This window comes from Porites lutea, chromosome 11 (assembly GCF_958299795.1).
Source record: "Porites lutea chromosome 11, jaPorLute2.1, whole genome shotgun sequence".
Lineage (NCBI taxonomy): Eukaryota > Metazoa > Cnidaria > Anthozoa > Scleractinia > Poritidae > Porites > Porites lutea.
The window spans coordinates 16790807-16808091 of NC_133211.1; the positions used below are offsets into that span (position 1 = coordinate 16790807).

Consider the following 17285-nt stretch of genomic DNA (forward strand, 5'->3'; position numbering starts at 1 on the left):
GGGGGGCTTATATTTGGAGGGGCAATTTAACGGAGGGTTTTTTGCGTTACGAGTTTGGGGGGCTTATATTTGGAGGAGCTTATACATGGAGGGGCTACGGTACGGTACGGTACGGTATATCAAAACTTGCAAACTGCATGCTATAAATTCTCTTCCAGAGAGTAGATGTGGCACAAAGACCTCTTTTCACTTGCAAGAGACTCCGTGTGGCTCGATTCTCTTCAGCAACTACCTCCCGTAAGTCTTCACAGTTTGGGTGATAACTTACCAGGGAAGGGATTTGACTGTTTTAGGCCCAGTTCAGACGCCGAAAAGGATCACAATAGAAGTTGGTTTGTTTTAAAAGTGGGCGAGGTACTTGCTTCAGAGGTACTCACTTCAGATGGAATTTTGACGGATGGAATTTTTTTACCTGTGGTAAAAAAATATATAACTGCCAAAAATTTTGGCTGAAGACCTCTTGCAGGTCGACAAACTTCTTTTAAACAATTATTGTCTGAGGTGTTTTAGATATCCGGAATAATCAAGATCGAGGTAATTGTTATCAGCCTAGCCGAAGGCCGAGGCTGATAACACTCACGAAGACTTTGATTATTCGGGATACCACAAAACCCGAATCTTTATACATTGTTTTGAAGAAAATAAGGGCAAACACAGCATCACACGGAACAGTTTGACATTGTTCTTGGAAATCATGCATTGCGAGCGCAACCTACAGATTAGTCGCCGCTGCCGAGAATGACAAAACAAACCCATCAATCAGAGTGCAACTTAATTTTATTATCCTAAATAGCATTTTTTGTGTTGCATAATTCTTCCACCTACTAAAGTACATTTAAATACGAGCCACTTGGCCTTCGCTTCCTAACGAAGATAACAAATTCTCATCGGTAAAAAAAATTATCCAAGATACAATTATTTACAGAATTCTTAGTGTGGCCCAAAAATAACATAAAAGTGACGAGAGCCATTATCATTCACTCAAAAAGTAAAGGATAGGACCACAAACAATTTTTCCTATTTGCGCCCTAAAAAGTCCCTTGTGCGGAGGCAACCACCAGACGTAACGGCCACGGTGGTGTACAAAACAACAATTTTTTTTCGGGAGATATGAACGAAAAAGAGTTAAGTTCCAATGTAGCCAGCGGGGGGGGGGGGGGGGGGGGCACTTTTTGTTCCTGTCCACCAGCATGGCTGTCGTGACGTCGGTTACAAACCAGCAATTAAGGCTACATGCATCTCTAGTCTAGTAAGCAATTATTTTTACTTTCTCAAGTTGCCAATTTAAATACCTGCGAAGATAACTGATAAGCGAGGGGGGGGGGGGGGGAGGGGAGAGGATATAGAGTTTTAACCTTAAGGCAGCAAGCAAGTCACAGAGTAAACTGTTTGAAATAATACATGTAGGATCCTAACAAATACAACTCCCTGACTGTTTCAAATGTAACGAAACAAAACAGTAATATAAAAAGAATTACATATCTACAAATTTCTTGAGGACTGTTTCATCATTATCCTCCATAGGTTCTTGTTTCTTTCTTAGAAAGACATTTCTTGATTATTGTACAAGAGTTCAGGCCTTGACAAATGATCCAACACTCAATGTTCAGTTAACTGCCACATAATCAGCTGTAAACCTTTTTCTTGAAGATCATGCCTTTGGCAAAGGACAGATCAGCTCTTTTTATTGAACAGAAGTTTGTGAAGAGGAAAGGCAACCTCAGAGTCGGTATCCGGTCACCTCGCCACCAAATCATCTCACCACCAATCAAATTGTCACCAAGAAGTAGACTCGCCACCAAGACACAGTCTTTTCATCTAGGATACGAGGAGATCTCAGACGATAACACCTATTGACCATTGGATTGTTACACCCAGGGTACTTGACTTGCTCCCAATTTTCGATCTACATAGACTACACAGTTGGTGGCGAGTTGGTTGGTGGCTAGATCTTCTGGTGATGAGTCGACCGTAAACCTACAGGTCATATTCATCCCTGCCATTCACTGCTGAAAGTCCTGTGTTGCAGGCTTCATTGTGTTGTACTTCCGTTTAAATCGCCAGGAACCAGCCGAACTTCTACCTGTCTCTTTTCCATACATGTATCTTCTCTTTACGTCTTCAACTCTAGTATTTTCTTGATCCCTCAGCTCAAACAGAACTGAACGTGACAAAACGTAACATCACATTTATGACTTTTGTGTGTAAACAATGAACTCAACTTCATCCTTTGGAAAGGTTTTGACGACCAGAGCCAGACCAGAGTATGTTCAGTTCTCTTCTCACACCGCAGTGACCTTCCATGGAGTAAAGGTGGACTAGCGCTCGCATGTCACACCCACAATAACAGACTGAGGTAGTTATTAATCAGTCTTTGCTATACATCTGTAGCATGTCTGCAGTTTATTTCATACGGTGGTGGCGGCTCATTTGGTGTGAATGGAGGAGCTGCATACTGGGGTTTTCTAATACTGTATCTCCCTCTCCCAGGGGTATAGGGTGGAGGGGGCTCAATTCTTTCATTATTCTCCTCTATCATACCAGCAAGTCTGTTATTAAGAGGTCCTGTAGGTAAAGAGATTTTGTGAAAAGGTTATTTTCAGGTTGGGTGAAAAGACAAATTACTGTTCATGTAAATAATACATTGTCTTCCATCTCAACTTGTTATGTACAAGCAAATGAAAATTTTGTAGGATGTTTGTAATTATATGTTGACATACAGAGCTGGGATTTGAAGGTTTGATGACCTCAAAAGTAACACAACTAAACCAACCCTCAACAGCCAACCCATATGTTCCCGTATTAAATTTGATTTTGTTTTTTCTGCACTAAAACATAAACATTTCAAGACTGAATTGAAGCAAGTGTGGTAATAGATGAGATCTACAACAACATAAACCAAAATTAAGAACAATTCAAAACATGATGCAATGCAATGTGCATGTTAACTGCCAAAAAGATGCAATAAAGCACCAGTGTGCAAAGAAAGTAGTGTCCGATAGCCCAGGGCTAGTGGATTTTGCTATCAGGCTAGTGAATTCTGTTATTAACTTGCTCAACAGGCAAATGAAGTTTTTTGAGGAATTCAAATTACAGAAGAACTGTGAAATCAATGTGCTCATCAAAACGTTTTTGGGGCTAGTTGAAATGATGTTTGGGCTAGTAAATGTTTGTAAATGTTTTTCGAGTTAGTTGACATTATTTTTGGGCCAGTAAATGCTAGCTTCAATTGAAATGATGTTTGGGCTAGTAAATGTTAGCTTCAGCTTGCACAAATGGCAAGCTGTAAAAATGACTTCCTTTGCACCCTGAGCATTATTTTTTCTCTGCTTACTCTGAGAGGTGTCATACCCCACTTCTATTACACAGCAACAGATCTTCATTTAACCTGGTACTGTGCCTTGTCTTAAACTGCAAACAGCGTGCAAAGAAAGCAGTGTCCAATGGCCAGCGGCTGATGGATTTTGCTATCGGCTAATCAACAAGCAAGTGACGTTTTTTGGGGAATTTAAATTACAGAAGAACTGTAATCAATTCTGTTCATCAAAAGTTTTTTTTCGAGTTAGTTGACATTATTTTTGGGCCAGTACATGCTAGCTTCAACTTGACTGAAAGGCAAGATGTAAAACTGACTTTCTTTGCACCTTTCAGAATATTGACTAGTTCCACACTTACTTGGCCTTAAATTTTGTGACTGTTCCAGCACTTCATTTCTTGTCTGATTTCTTTGATTTTTCTTCCGATTTCTATCAATGACAACTATGAGGAGGATAAGCAGTAGTAAGAGTCCCACGGATAAACTGATGATAATCGCTAACTCCGCAGCCTCTGAATTTGCACCTGTTCAAAAAGAAAAGTAGAAATTTTCAAATGTACTTCACAACTCAAATAATTTAACAAGGATGTCATGACATTTTCAGTTGCCCTATTTTTTATCATTTAATTAAAGGTTGTCTTATGATTAGGAATTGCAACTTAATTAGGAAGATCATTGAAGATTCCAAGCACAATGTGACATACAGCATAGGCTCGACACAAGCCGTCCTCACAACTTTCACCACAAAAATGAAGCTCTCAAGTGAGTGGAACAAGCCACAATTTCGTCCCACAGCATATTAAAAAAATAATAGGATGATGGTGTATGAGATGTCCCTAGCTTCAGAATCACAAGGTTTGTGCAAGCAAAAATAAAAATCAACTCAATCTAACTGCAAGTTTAATAGTACCACTACTGTAACAAGGGCCACCTAGAAAAAGTTGACCAATAATTGGTCAACTTTTTCTAGGTGGTTTTTTCCTGTAATCCAATTATTGGATTACAGGAAAATAGTTAACTGATGCATTTCGAAAAAGTGACCCTGGATACAGTATAGTTTGATCTCTACATTTAGTATTTCTCTTTACCTGAAGGACATGTATAGGAACAGCATTTCCCAGGAACAGGTTTGTAATTCTTGCATGTTGGAATCGCACATTCTGCTTTAATACAATCTTCGGCCTGGCCAAAACTACAGGTGCAATGCAGACAAAAATTGTCCTCCTTTGGCTTTGGCACAAAAGAAGCTCCATTTTTGATACTGTTTCCATTTATATCAGTGCAAAATGATTCTGAAGAGAAAACAGAATAAAATAGAAGATTACCAACAGCAACGAGTTAAATGCACCAAAAACCACAAAATCTGGAAATATTTACAAGAGCTCCATGAAAGTTTCTACATTAGTGCTGAAAAACATATACTAACAAGTCTCTTTTCCAGAAGATTTTTTTCCTGACAAGAAAATTTCGAGGAAGGTTAAGATAGGTTATAGTTTTCCCACACTAGGTAAACTAGTGAATCCTTTAGTGCTACTATAGGAAAGAGCATTTTACATGGTCCTGAAGGAAGAATTGTTATGACAAAACTTCGGACTAAACCCAAATAGTCTGACAGCTGATTGCTTCAACCCTTTCTTCAACTGTGCTATTCAAACAATCCTCAGAGTACTGATGTCCAAAGTGTATCATCTCCTGAAGTCTTTCCTTATTTTTTGTAAAATTTACAAGTATTTTACCACCTTGCAATGTTACAATAATAATAATGATAATAATAATAATAAAAGCTTTCGCCCAGCCAAAGCTCCTATTTTTTACAGTAAAATGGCAAGAAAGCCGCCCCCACCCCTCCCCCCCCTAAAAAACAACCCTTATGCAAAGTGGCCTTTCTTTACAATAAAATGTTCTAATTAAAATTTGCACAGATAGGATGTTCCTGTTGCTTAACTAAAGAAATATAAAATGCACCAAGTGCACAGTATAGTTACAAAAGGAAGCAGAGATTGAACAACAAAAAGAAGGGTGAATTTAGAATTTAAAATATGAGAAAAATTCAAGAAAAGAAGGAGAGCTGAAAGAGTTGGGACATTTGTTCAGACATTTAAAGTAACAGTTTCTTTAGAGTTTGCCTAAAACCTGGAATCCAGAAACTGAGTGAATTAAGTCTCAGGTCAGCTTGCCCTCAGTCTCTCAGTGAGACTGTCTCAATTAGACATTACACTAGGTCAGTATAATGACGTTAAATGGATCCTGAATCACTCAATTTCCTAACCATAATCACTTAACTTCAGAATCATTCGGCATTCAGCGTGGGGTTTCAGGATTCCAGGTTTTAGGCAAACCCTTTAGTTAAAGGCTAAACCACAGCACAAATAACACTGAGATATGATTGCCATATATTCTAAAGAGAATGAATGATTATTGAGAGCAATTTTACTTGACCCGTGAAACAATATAATTACAACTAGTGCAAAATAGCTACAAATAAACAAAAGAAGACAACAAAAAATTGGTGCATAATAGTGCATAGTATTCTACTACCTATTTCACAGGTTACATAAAATCACTCTTATTACTACATGTAAAATAAAATTAATTTATTTATACAGAATAAATGAATGTATCTTCTGATAATTGCTACTGCAGAGAACCTGGGCCTAAACCATGGTGTAAATACCTATAAACTGTTCAAACAGAAAAGAGAGTGCTTTCCAAACTTTCCTTTGAAAAATACTTGAGTCTGGGCATGACCATATTGAAAATCATAAAATGTTCTGGTGGAGCTGATAAGCCAAGGAACAACTTCATTAACTGCCAGTGAAAACTACTCTTCTAAAAACCTACAGTATCATATAGTCTATTTTGTGTAAATAATATTGAATAAGGTTTGCTACATGTACATGCATATAAAGACATTTAACCACATCATAGTTAAGGGTGGCACTGTCTGCAAGCAAGCATGCGGTACCTAACCATCAAAAATTATCCCACAAATACTCCTTCTAATAAATACCACCATTTTTTATCATTGTTTCACTAAAGATTGGAAAGAGCATGAAACAAAAAATTATCACAATCCAAAAACTATGTGTACAAAACAATGATGTACAGTGTGTAAAGTTTGCTGCACACAAATAAAGAAATTGCTGAGGAAACAGGAATTACTAACAACTGTAAAATTCTTGGTAAAATAGGCAAAGCGTAACATACAATGTTAAGGTATTTGTGATATGCATAAGAAAGAAAACACGTATTACCAGTACTATTCATGGTGAATCTTGTAAAATGTTTAAAAAGCTTGATAAATGTATCCCATTGAAAACACTGCTGAATCCTATGTAAGTCCAGTTGAAAAATGTGCTGCCCTAGTAAAAACTGCTTGAAACCCACAGATATTTACAGATAATCTCTATTTCAGGAAGGGGTGATCCTCTTGACCTTTCATGACTCAAATCCCAATCTTTTCACTTAGAAAAATCCAGTTGACAAATGCTGCTGATAAACACTCATAAGCACGCTCTTGTCCAGCCTGGAATATTTCTACATGAAATCTGCTCCTGGATATTGCATTACGCAAATCAATATTATTAAGGCCTGCTCACTCATGCCCACATAAAATTAGAATAATAGCTGTCTTTATCCTCTTGTGAAAATTTACAAGTTATAGAATCAATAACAAAAAGTCCCCAGGGAAACAAAGGATCTATTTACTTGGCCACATATCAGGGGACAAAATAACCACTGCCAAGAATTTGATTTTTGTTGTTTGCAAATTCCAGTCTTAGAAACAAATGATCCTCTGCTTACACTTGCCTGTTGCAACTATTCAAGGGGATTCTTATTTCTTACTACAAAAAGAAGTTGAGGCTGTATTGTGTGACACGTTTGTGTGGGACAATGTTTCTACCTCAATGCACTGGTATTTTCCCACGGTGGAATGCAAATTTTATAACTTAACTGTATAAAATACTTGATAAAAAGCCATAAACTATTAATATTTTGCTGACATAGCACATTCCTTACACGTAATCCTTCCTGTTCAGATGACAGATACTGCTTCTGGTATGCACAGGCAAAAGTTAGATAAGCACTAATGCAAAAACACTGGAACTTTATCTTTAAATAAAAGGAATGTTGAGGTATAACAATTTCGAAAGTGGAGGGTGAAAGCTGATTACTTTTGCGGTAAGAGAACATAGCTCTAAAACTCATACTTATTGAACTTTTTTTGTAGCATCATCCTCCCACATAATTACCTACATATCAGTTTTCAAGCCAATAAAGCAGTAGAAAGAAAAACAAAAATTCAGTTGTCTGATGGACTTACTCATAATTTGCTTGGGTACACGTAAATGTTACAGTGTATTACATGTAGAGTACAAACTTCGACACTTAAAATATCAGAAAAACCTACAATAGTAATCATTTGGATATTTTACAAGATGAAGAATGCATCCGTGAGGGGAGGGGGCGGGGAAGAGTGGCACTTACGAGAAGTTTGGATATGGTGGGTCTCCAGGGCCAGACAAAATCCCTCCATTTCACCCCCCATTTCAGACAGAATGTTTTTGAGACCCTGAATCATTTAATTTCAATATTACAATATTTTGAGAAATTGTAGGCACTTCTCATGCATACTGTGCACCACAAAAATTCACACCACGCTAAGTTTAAAAAAAAATAAAGTCTTCCAGTCTAGGAAAGGCAACCTATTCGAGCTACCAAATAGTGGAATATATTTTAGTATGTTATGTTACAAATATTGTGAATTATTTTGTTTTATTTTTTAATGTTTTAGATCTTTACATATTTTTATTAAATGATGTTGATGTAATTACTTCGAAAAAACAGACTTGGAAAGTAATAAAGGTATTTATCATTATCATGACCATTACCATCATTACCATATCCGAGACCTAAGGACCCAGCAAACCATACTTCTCACACACAACTAGGAGCCAAGTAAAGCCAAACCACGCCATCAGACCTTAATATTACTAAACGTCAAACTAGTGCAACAGGGCAAAAAACAGGGGTAAAAGCTCCCTAAATAACATGCCACAACAAAAATTACAAACTAAACATTGGACAGCTGCCATAATGAAAACTCCTGGCCAACAAAGGCTCACAACAATGAAAGAGGCACTAAATGACCCTAAATGTAAAAATAACCTGCTACAAGAACATTGGTACATTACAAACACACATCTGACTATTAAAACCTCCCACAGACTAGCACAGAGAATCCCAAATGTGTGTGAGAAAAAATGTTTTTCACTTCTTTTGTTCCTCAACCAGTGGAAAACAACACAATAAGGGAGTGTCCTCTTACGTAAGCACACCTTTACATGTAAGTTGCTATTTATGGACTATATAAATTTCAATGAAATGCCTTTACATAAATAATTAACGGACTCACTGAACACTAATGTGTAAATTTAGGGTCATCTGATATTAGCTGTGGTGAATATGACCAATATAATGGTGTTCAGATTTGTAACAAGGTCTACCATAACTAAAACTGAGAACAAGTTGGGAATTTAAAATTAAATTCTATTTATTATGGCCCTCTATAGCTAACCTAGACAGAAGGGACCTGTTGTCTACTTTTACTATAAAAAGCAATAGAATAAGTAAAGACTTCACCTTGCAGTGTTCTTCTGAACTTTCTTTTACTAGACCTCTGCAATGAAATAATACATTCCATATTTATTATGATGTACAGATCATATACATTGAACAGAATTTAATATTATTCGTTAAAATTATTCCACCATTTCTGATTGGCTCCAATCCCCCAGCCAATTCTTCCAACTCGGACCCTCAGCCTTGGTGGATAACATTCTCCTCAACTTGTAAACACTGTAAATATTCTTCACATCATACTCAGTCTCTTCCAATAATTGCTAATTACTTCAAATGGATAAGCTACCTGAACTGTTGCGAGCTGTTGCGGTGCCCAAAGCCACATACATGATACATGTAGAGGTAATTACTGCATTCTTCATGTACTGCACCAAAAAAATAACTACATTGCACATGGAGGAAAAATTGAAATTAAAATATACTATACCTTCATAATTTAGGATAGATTTTCTAGTTCTTGACCTAGAAATAGGAAAATGCATTTGGGTTTTATTACATCTACTTTTAAACATAAACTCATGTAACTCTCATTACATTGTATGATTTATCTCAGATTTCATACTGAGGAAAGTATAGCTTTACCCTGATTCTGATGAGCTAAGGATTGGGTTTAGGTGCTCACTATAGTAGGGCTGTGCAGTAAAAATGCACCCCAGGTGACTAGCATTCACGTTGGGGCATTACTACACGTAATGCAATGTAACGTAATGTAATATTGATCAGTCTGTGAGTGCTAATGGGCTCACTGAATCTCTGTCCACACAACAGGGATGGCACAAAAGTTGGCAACCCTCCCTCTCTCCTCTCTCCCCCTCTAAACAATGTTACAAGGTAAAACTTCAGTTTTGTTAAAAGAAGGGGCTGAAAAATAATGACTTTGCATACTTCGCACTAATTAATTTGTCATCTGTAGGCAAATTTTCTGCAGTTAAATCATTAAGGACAAGTTCAAAAAGAGAGAGAAAAAATATTGTAGGGCTCCATACAAAAACAATTTTCAAATGCACAAGAAACTCATTACCAAGTAAATAATTTTGCCTGTGATTTTTTTGTGGCAATGGAACATACTGTCAACATTTTCTTTGTGATTTTCACTGAAGGCAGAAATCACATATGTAAAAAAACATCCACTTCTCGGCGGTTTTTGTTAATCTTACACATTGTGACCCTAATGTCTTGCCTTTAAAACATTGCGTTTCTTTCACCAAACAGTGAAAGTTTTAAACTAATATCTGGCCATATTTGTGGCTACCATGCATCTCAGAGCTACACTGTTGCCTAAATATTTCCTTAGGTTCTCTTCCCAACTGAAATGTTCAAACAAATTCACAACTGCTTACAAATTGACAACTAAATTTTCTCAGCACAGAGCTATGTATTGTGCGTTAATTTTACTTCGTATTTACTTATTTCACATATATGCTATGCAGTATCTCACTGCAAGCTGCAAGGTTAGTCAATTCTAGAACTCCACCACATTGTTACCTGGTCAATGGCTATAGCCACAGCACCCTCTCACCTTGTTTCAATGTGGTAGAAAATGTGCAGCTTTTTTAAGCAAAGCCTCTCAAAGCTTTAGTTCACACCTTGTTTGTTCAACATTATGTACATCATGCCAAATTATACTCCTAAAAATACACTATCCAACATCACATCTGTATAACATTTGACCTTAATCAATAACATTGACTAGGAGAGAGGGGAGGGTTACCTTTTTCATAGGAGAGAGGGAAAGAGGTCCACCATTGCTAGTCCTATTAATAATATTATTAATTTTAATTTCTGTGAAATTGCACTAAAACAATGGAGAAAATAATTGCAACAATGGTTCTGTACAAAAGAGAAAAGCTTATGCAGGCCCTCATTGGGTACAGTATTTTCAATAAGAATAACTGGCCAGAACATTGGAAAAGATCACTGAGTGACAGCTCGTGTTAATAGAGGCTAAGTATAGCATATGCAGTAAATATTTAATGGGAGAATTTTGGAGACTTAATCAAGTGACTACTCTGTAAAGGTAGGTTTTTACAGTGGATATTGGAGGGAAGAAACCAGTTATGGCAATAATAAGGACATTTATTATATGGAGGAGAGTGTTTTACTGGGAACTAAACCACTCGTAGATTCCATACGCCACTTCATCCGGGACCCGAGTGGCGTATTTTCCGTATGTCACCTTTGTGAGTGTCGTATCGTTCAATGACGTCACGATTCCCGCCTTTTGCTTTTGTTGAATTGGTTTCTCCATATAATAAAAAGAACATTACACGTTGGCTCGAAGATATGAATTTTATGTCCTCGTGGCAAGAACAATATCTCACTCGTTCGCTTCGCTCACTCGTGAGATATTGTTCTTGCCACGAGGACATAAAATTCATATCTTCGAGCCAACGTGTAATATCCTCTATATATTATCCTTCTATTTTACACGGTATATATTGTGCTGGATGTGATGATAGGGTTATCAGTTGCCTGTGTGTAATTACACTGGAAACTTGCAGTGTAGTTCGAACATTTTCTATTCTTTACTACAACAAAAATTAACATTATGAAAAAAAAAAAACTTTACACATGTAACAAGGACTTGTACATCTTGCAAATTAATGGTAAATTAAATCATAGAAGAACTTGCATGGTCCCACAAGCTGAAACTGTCAAGCACATTTTTCACAAAAATTAAAGGGCACCAGAAATATTGCACCAGTTTTAATAATGTTTTTTCAGATGCCTCATGGCAAGAATAATTATCACTGATTAATCAGGGATGCTGCTAAGAGCTGGTTTCGAGACTATTTCTCTGGCTGAAAAGGGGCTACAAACTGCTCTGAAAAACAAAGAAATGGAGAAACTTTGAAAGTTCAGATGAGTAAAAAAGCTGGCTAGGCTAATAAAAAAGCCTGCAAAGCTTTTCCTTAGCTACACCCCTGACTGACTCAACAATGATAGGTCACCGTTTATAACTACCACTGTAAGAAGGCTGATCCTTAAAAAAGTCTTGTGATGTGAAAAAGTTTAAAAACAGTATAGCAATGTATCTTGTATCAAGAATTTTATTCTACAAGTTTCTCAAGACCTGAAAAGATTTTTGTCAAGCATAAGTCCACAGATGGCTTGTAAACATAGGCTCACGCCTCTGCACATGGCAAAATACAAAGGGAACAAGGGAATGCTATTGTCTTGTACCAGTAAAATAGCCCCAGGCTTTAGATTGACAACCGAAGCAATGAACACATACTTTTGTTATGCGTTCTATGAAAGATCTAGGGGGAAGCAGCTGGCATTGTGAGAAAATAACCGACACTCAAAGATATTGATACTAGATAAAAAGAGCCAAACCACACATAAATGGTTGTTTGTTCAGATTCATTATATTATATACTTAGTTTCCTTGGTTTGAGTCTTTTCTGGATAAGCAAAGCGAACAAATACTCAACACGGTTTGCGAGGTTTCAAAAGTTAATTAAAACGTCTGATTGATGAACTGGTCGTTCGAATCACGTGCAACGAAACAAGTTCACTTACGACAAAATATTTTCAGAAATCCTTGTAATAAAATTCTGAAAGTCTATCCCATGGAAAGACGATAAATGGGTATATATGAAGCCAACCCAAGTGCTGCAAATGGAAAAATGTAAAACTTTTAAATATGTTTTTAACTGTTAAGATCAACGTAAACAACGCTTCGCAACACGCCATTCTCCGTAAGCTGAATACAATAGAGGTCATGGAATAAGACCAGCGATTCACGCCATTTACTGATAGGGAAGTGCAACGAATGTATTTTCTATGAGAAAAATTTGACAGAACAAATTAAAACTTTGTTTGTTTTGAAATGTATTTAATATGAGCTCATTTTTAAATGCCATTTATTCATTCCGGTAGTTGGGGGACCGAAAACACGACACAAAATGACATTTTCTGTGAGCGAATGTTGACATGACGAATCTCGGGTTTCAAAATAAGTCACGAACAATCGCCACTTTGCATTAACAATATAATCTTGGATTTCAGAAAAATATTTGCGACCAACCACAACAAATCGCAAAACTACGAAACGAATTCCTTCAGCGTAGATATGGACAACCTTGACAACGCGTGAATTGAATGACCAACCCGCGATTCAATAGTTATTCAAAATGCAATGACTTTCGCAAGATACCATGCAGCGATATATTTCAGACAACTTACTAGCCATTTGCACGTTGAACTAACACTTTCCTCCTTTCGGAGTAGAAAAGATTAATTACAGTGTCATGTAACAGAACGAATATATAAGAAACCAAACGCTCACAAATACTCGAATTAGCCAAGGTGAAGTGTGATGCCCTTTTAGCAAGTGCCGGCGATTTTGTAACCGTCCACTTAAAATCTAGATTTTCGGCAACCAAATATCTAAGTATCCTACTAATAATCACGCTAACAAATCTAGCAAGTGGTCTTGCAAGGAAATCTTCATCGTGGCTCTAAAATCCGATTCTTCGGAAATACCTATATCGCGCTATCAGTCGGTCACGTTAAATCCATCTCCACAGCTCTTCGCACCTCGCGCTCGTGCCGCGTAATACGGGTTTTATCTCTCACTATTTTCAACACAGTTTAACCGAGTAATACAAGCCTTTCCAAGTGTAAAATGTTCACAATATTTAAACACAATTAGGCTACTTCGACGGAAGCACCACACTAATGAGCAAACAGAAGTTAAATTGCGGTGTAATAACCGAAGCTTGTCCCACGAGTTTTAGTATCACACTAAGCAAAGAACAAACTTTCCAAGTAGGGCACAATATGCTTACCTCGTTCCCAACATAAGGTCGTCCAGTACAATTAAATACTCTCAAAATTCTCTACTACAATCCCTGCAAACGGCTACAAACATCACGACATGCACGAAAGCTGCGTAGCTCGTGTTAAATAATTCATTCTGAGTATGCTAATAAATTTGCCTTTTTTAATTTATGCGAAAAATCAGCGCCAAAACGAGGCAGACAACTGAAGTTTGCGGCGAAAGTTTATTCAGGTGGTCTCCAAAACAGGGCCACCAAAAAAATGCTGTTAGCTGCTGTTGAATACAAAAGAACTTGAAAAACCTTAAAATTGCTGTTTAAACGGAACGTATTTCTTTATAACTAACAGTCAGTGATCATGATTTACAGTTAAGGTCCTTGCCAGTTTAGCATTTATATTAAAAAATGTGCAGTGTTTACTTTGTGGCTTGTAAACTAAATAAATTTAATTTCCCTGTCAACTGGATATTTCAAAATTGATTTTTATATTCAGTTTGTTTGAATACAGCCAAACGGGACCCGCAAAGGACAAACTCTGCAAGTGGCGAAATCTTAAATGAAAAATTTTTATAACCAGGCATGCATTTAATTATCGGCACCTCAGTTACATTTTGTGAGTCAGAGGAACTCAGACCTACCAGTGAAGATAAAATAGGTCGAAAAATTAACAAAGCCACCTTTAAAATATTTTAAACTTAATTTTCATCGCCTTAATTAGTAGGTTATAGGAGAAGGAGAAAACATGATTTATGCTACAGTTCCGCTACAGTTCCGCTTCAACTGCACCCAAACCAATAAACTTCATCATTACTACAACTTCGATCAAAACGTTCCTATTGGTAGAAAAGGCAATCTTTCACGCATATAGCTTGGAAAGACGTTTATTGATCATAATTTGTTAAATAGATTAATTCCAAGAGGCATCGCCGGGCTGTATTTTCAAGACTCTAGAGGCATCAGTCTTACCTTTTTTGCACCTGTCAAGGTTGCAATTATTCTTTTTTTTTTGTTTTATGTTATTTTTTTTTTAAAAAAAAAGAGCCACACAGTTCTTGGTCCAGTTTTGCGAACGAGCGTAGACCGACTCAAAATTGTGTAATTTAGTTTATTTTAATATCCAATGGTTGCATGAATCACTCACGTAATCCTTGAACGCCGATCGAAATCTTTGTTCTCTCTTGTCTAAACCATGCTTTACGGTGTGGACAAAGTACAATGAATATTTCTTATAGGTTAACTAATTGTTTTTTTCCGTTTGATAAGATTCTAAAATCATTTAATTTATATTAAACACTCTTTTTATCCTGCTGAGTATTCTTAAATTGGCCCTATAACAATCATTGCGTTTATCGCCTAACGGCACAAAAAAGTAAATACAAGTAATTCATTCCACTATATAAAGTACCTGTTGGGAAAGACAAAATTCTGGATACGATTGTGAAAAAAGTTATAACGTCTCAGTTCTATTAGACAACGTTCAGTTTCAAGGAGTATGATTACATAAGTGGAGTGCCCTTGGATCTAGACCTTTCCGCCAACATTTTGAATTAAAATTCGTTTTCGTACGTAAAACATGAAACGCTGAAGCGGCCACTAAAACTTTCGCTTCCCTGACTAATTACGGAGGATTTACACCTGTCAAAGTTCTTATGATTGATTGTAACTTTTGATTTTAACTTTTCCGATAGAAATCCAAATCGGGAAACTTTATAAGCTCGCAGTTTGTCCATGAAATTGACTATCCCTGACTCATAAGGAGGAAAAACAAGGCTGAATTCCAGTCTCATTTCCTAGCCCTATAATTTTGAAAAAGAATGACATATGACATTGCGTGCCATCTTTAATGGTGCCACACGATGTTTCTTCAAGGGCATACCTGAGAAATTCTCTTGCCAGAAAGCTCATCAGTATAGGTTTCAGATGACTGTGCTTACATTCATGGAACAATATCTGCAGCTTTAAATCCCAAACAGCTCTCGGAAACAATAGCCCTTTCTCTATCGCCACAGATTTTTACCTGTTTTGACGCAGATGGTAACTTGCAAATTAAGCGCTAATTCCAATTTCTCGGTCAGCGACAATGGACTACGCTATGTTACATCATTCATGAAGAGCCCCTTTAAAATTCCAGGTAAATTTTCATCAGGAGTGCCTAGTTGCCATGGTTTTTAGATAAATCCAACAGTTTCTAGTGAAAAACGCTTTTGATTTCTTGCATGAAAAAAAAAATCTTTCATACCACATTGTACGGCCGCCAACAACAAAGTACGGAGAGAACAACAGAATCCCACCAGTTGGTTAGTGACTGCTTTTGAACAAGAAAAATAGCTTATTTTTCATAATAAGCCAATTAATATTAAAATTTAGGTATCAACATGTCTTAAATAGTTGTCAATGATTTTTTTCTTTCTCTGTTGCGAAATCTTTATGTAAATCCCTGTGCTTAAAGCAAGCATTTTTAAAAATCAATCTAAAACAAACATGAAAGCATTTCCTGAAAGCTCTTTCATAGCTGTTTGAGTAGTTATACAGCTCAACACGCAATCTGCTATTAAGTGTTTTAGTTAAGCTAGGATTGTCGGTTATGACGATAAATTCGTCCCATTGAATTGAGAGAAAAAAACATCATATTATAAGGCATCTTGAAGGGTTTTAGAAAAGGTACATCTGAGACTCTATTTCGACAATTGAGAAGTCAACTAGGATTTTCATGGTTGCTTAGAGCCGAATATAAAAGAAATTGTAAGTTTTCGCGGTAATTTCTACTGGCTTAATGTACCATGTTTTTCTTACAGGTTGCGCAAGACAGGTTTGATGTTACGGGTGTCACTGTCTGCCAAGTGATTCAAGCTGAATCGATCTGTGCACCTGTTGTTTTTAAGAGACGAAAATAATACCCCCTTCCCATGTAGTCCTAGAGCTGCCAACTATTTTCTTGGCAATTTTTGTCTACAGTGAACCGATACAAGTGTGGCTGGTCTTCACTAGCGACGGAGTCGGAGTCGGAGTCGAAAGCGGAGTAGTAAGAGCGCTTATGACCCAGTGAAAATCAAAAATCGGTGTCGTAAGCGGAGTCATAAGCGCGACGGAATCGGAGTCAATAGAGTCAGAACGTTTCCATTGTACGCTTCTGATTACGACCCCGACTCCGTCGCTAGTGAAAACCAGCCTTTAGGCACTGATGCTTAGTCGGCAACAACTGTAAGGGCGCTTTCCATTTGTCAGAACTGACCGGCCAGACCACTCCCGTCGTAATGAGAATTTCACTTTCAATCAAAACTATCCAGCGACATCAGTAAATAATATAAACGTAGAAGATACCTTTGGAAAAAATACCATTATATTTTCACACTGACTGGTCCGGCAATGGCCAATTCTGACAAATGGAAAGTGCTGGCAAGATATCTCAGTTGCGAGAATGTTCCTCGGAGACCCAGGTGCGGGCCTGCTTTGGACAAGATTTACGGGCAAAATCCTTGCATTGTAATGATCTTAGGCCATGTTCACACAAATGCGTTTTCGTTTGAAAACGGATACAATAT

The 17285-nt window shown here is 37.1% G+C and overlaps 1 protein-coding gene across 3 annotated transcripts; it reads right to left on the reverse strand.

Annotated features, from left to right (window-relative positions):
- Positions 1 to 759: 759 nt before the first annotated feature.
- LOC140951951 (uncharacterized) lies at positions 760 to 13877 on the reverse strand. Of its 3 annotated transcripts, XM_073401334.1 has the most exons (6): positions 13753 to 13877; positions 9387 to 9421; positions 8960 to 8996; positions 4405 to 4608; positions 3676 to 3840; positions 760 to 2565 (listed from the first exon to the last, which is right to left on the reverse strand). In XM_073401334.1, the coding sequence occupies exons 2-6, from the start codon at positions 9390 to 9392 to the stop codon at positions 2378 to 2380; spliced, it is 600 nt and encodes a 199-aa protein (XP_073257435.1). In that variant the 5' UTR covers positions 9393 to 9421; positions 13753 to 13877; the 3' UTR covers positions 760 to 2377. The 3 variants fall into 3 exon arrangements, with proteins under 3 accessions (XP_073257435.1, XP_073257438.1, XP_073257437.1); XM_073401337.1 differs by lacking the exons at positions 8960 to 8996; positions 9387 to 9421; positions 13753 to 13877 and adding an exon at positions 6577 to 6863; XM_073401336.1 differs by lacking the exons at positions 8960 to 8996; positions 9387 to 9421; positions 13753 to 13877 and adding an exon at positions 6571 to 6860.
- Between the last annotated feature and the right edge of the window lie 3408 nt (positions 13878 to 17285).

What these genes read in the sequence shown, in the direction of transcription:
- LOC140951951 (XM_073401334.1), bottom strand. An exon ending in GTTCAGAAGAACACTGCAAG is followed by an intron (nt 4,609 to 8,959) that starts GTGAAGTCTTTA and finishes TTTTCTCTTCAG; the next exon opens with AATCATTTTGCACTGATATA. An exon ending in GTCACAAAATTTAAGGCCAA is followed by an intron (nt 2,566 to 3,675) that starts GTAAGTGTGGAA and finishes CTTTACCTACAG; the next exon opens with GACCTCTTAATAACAGACTT.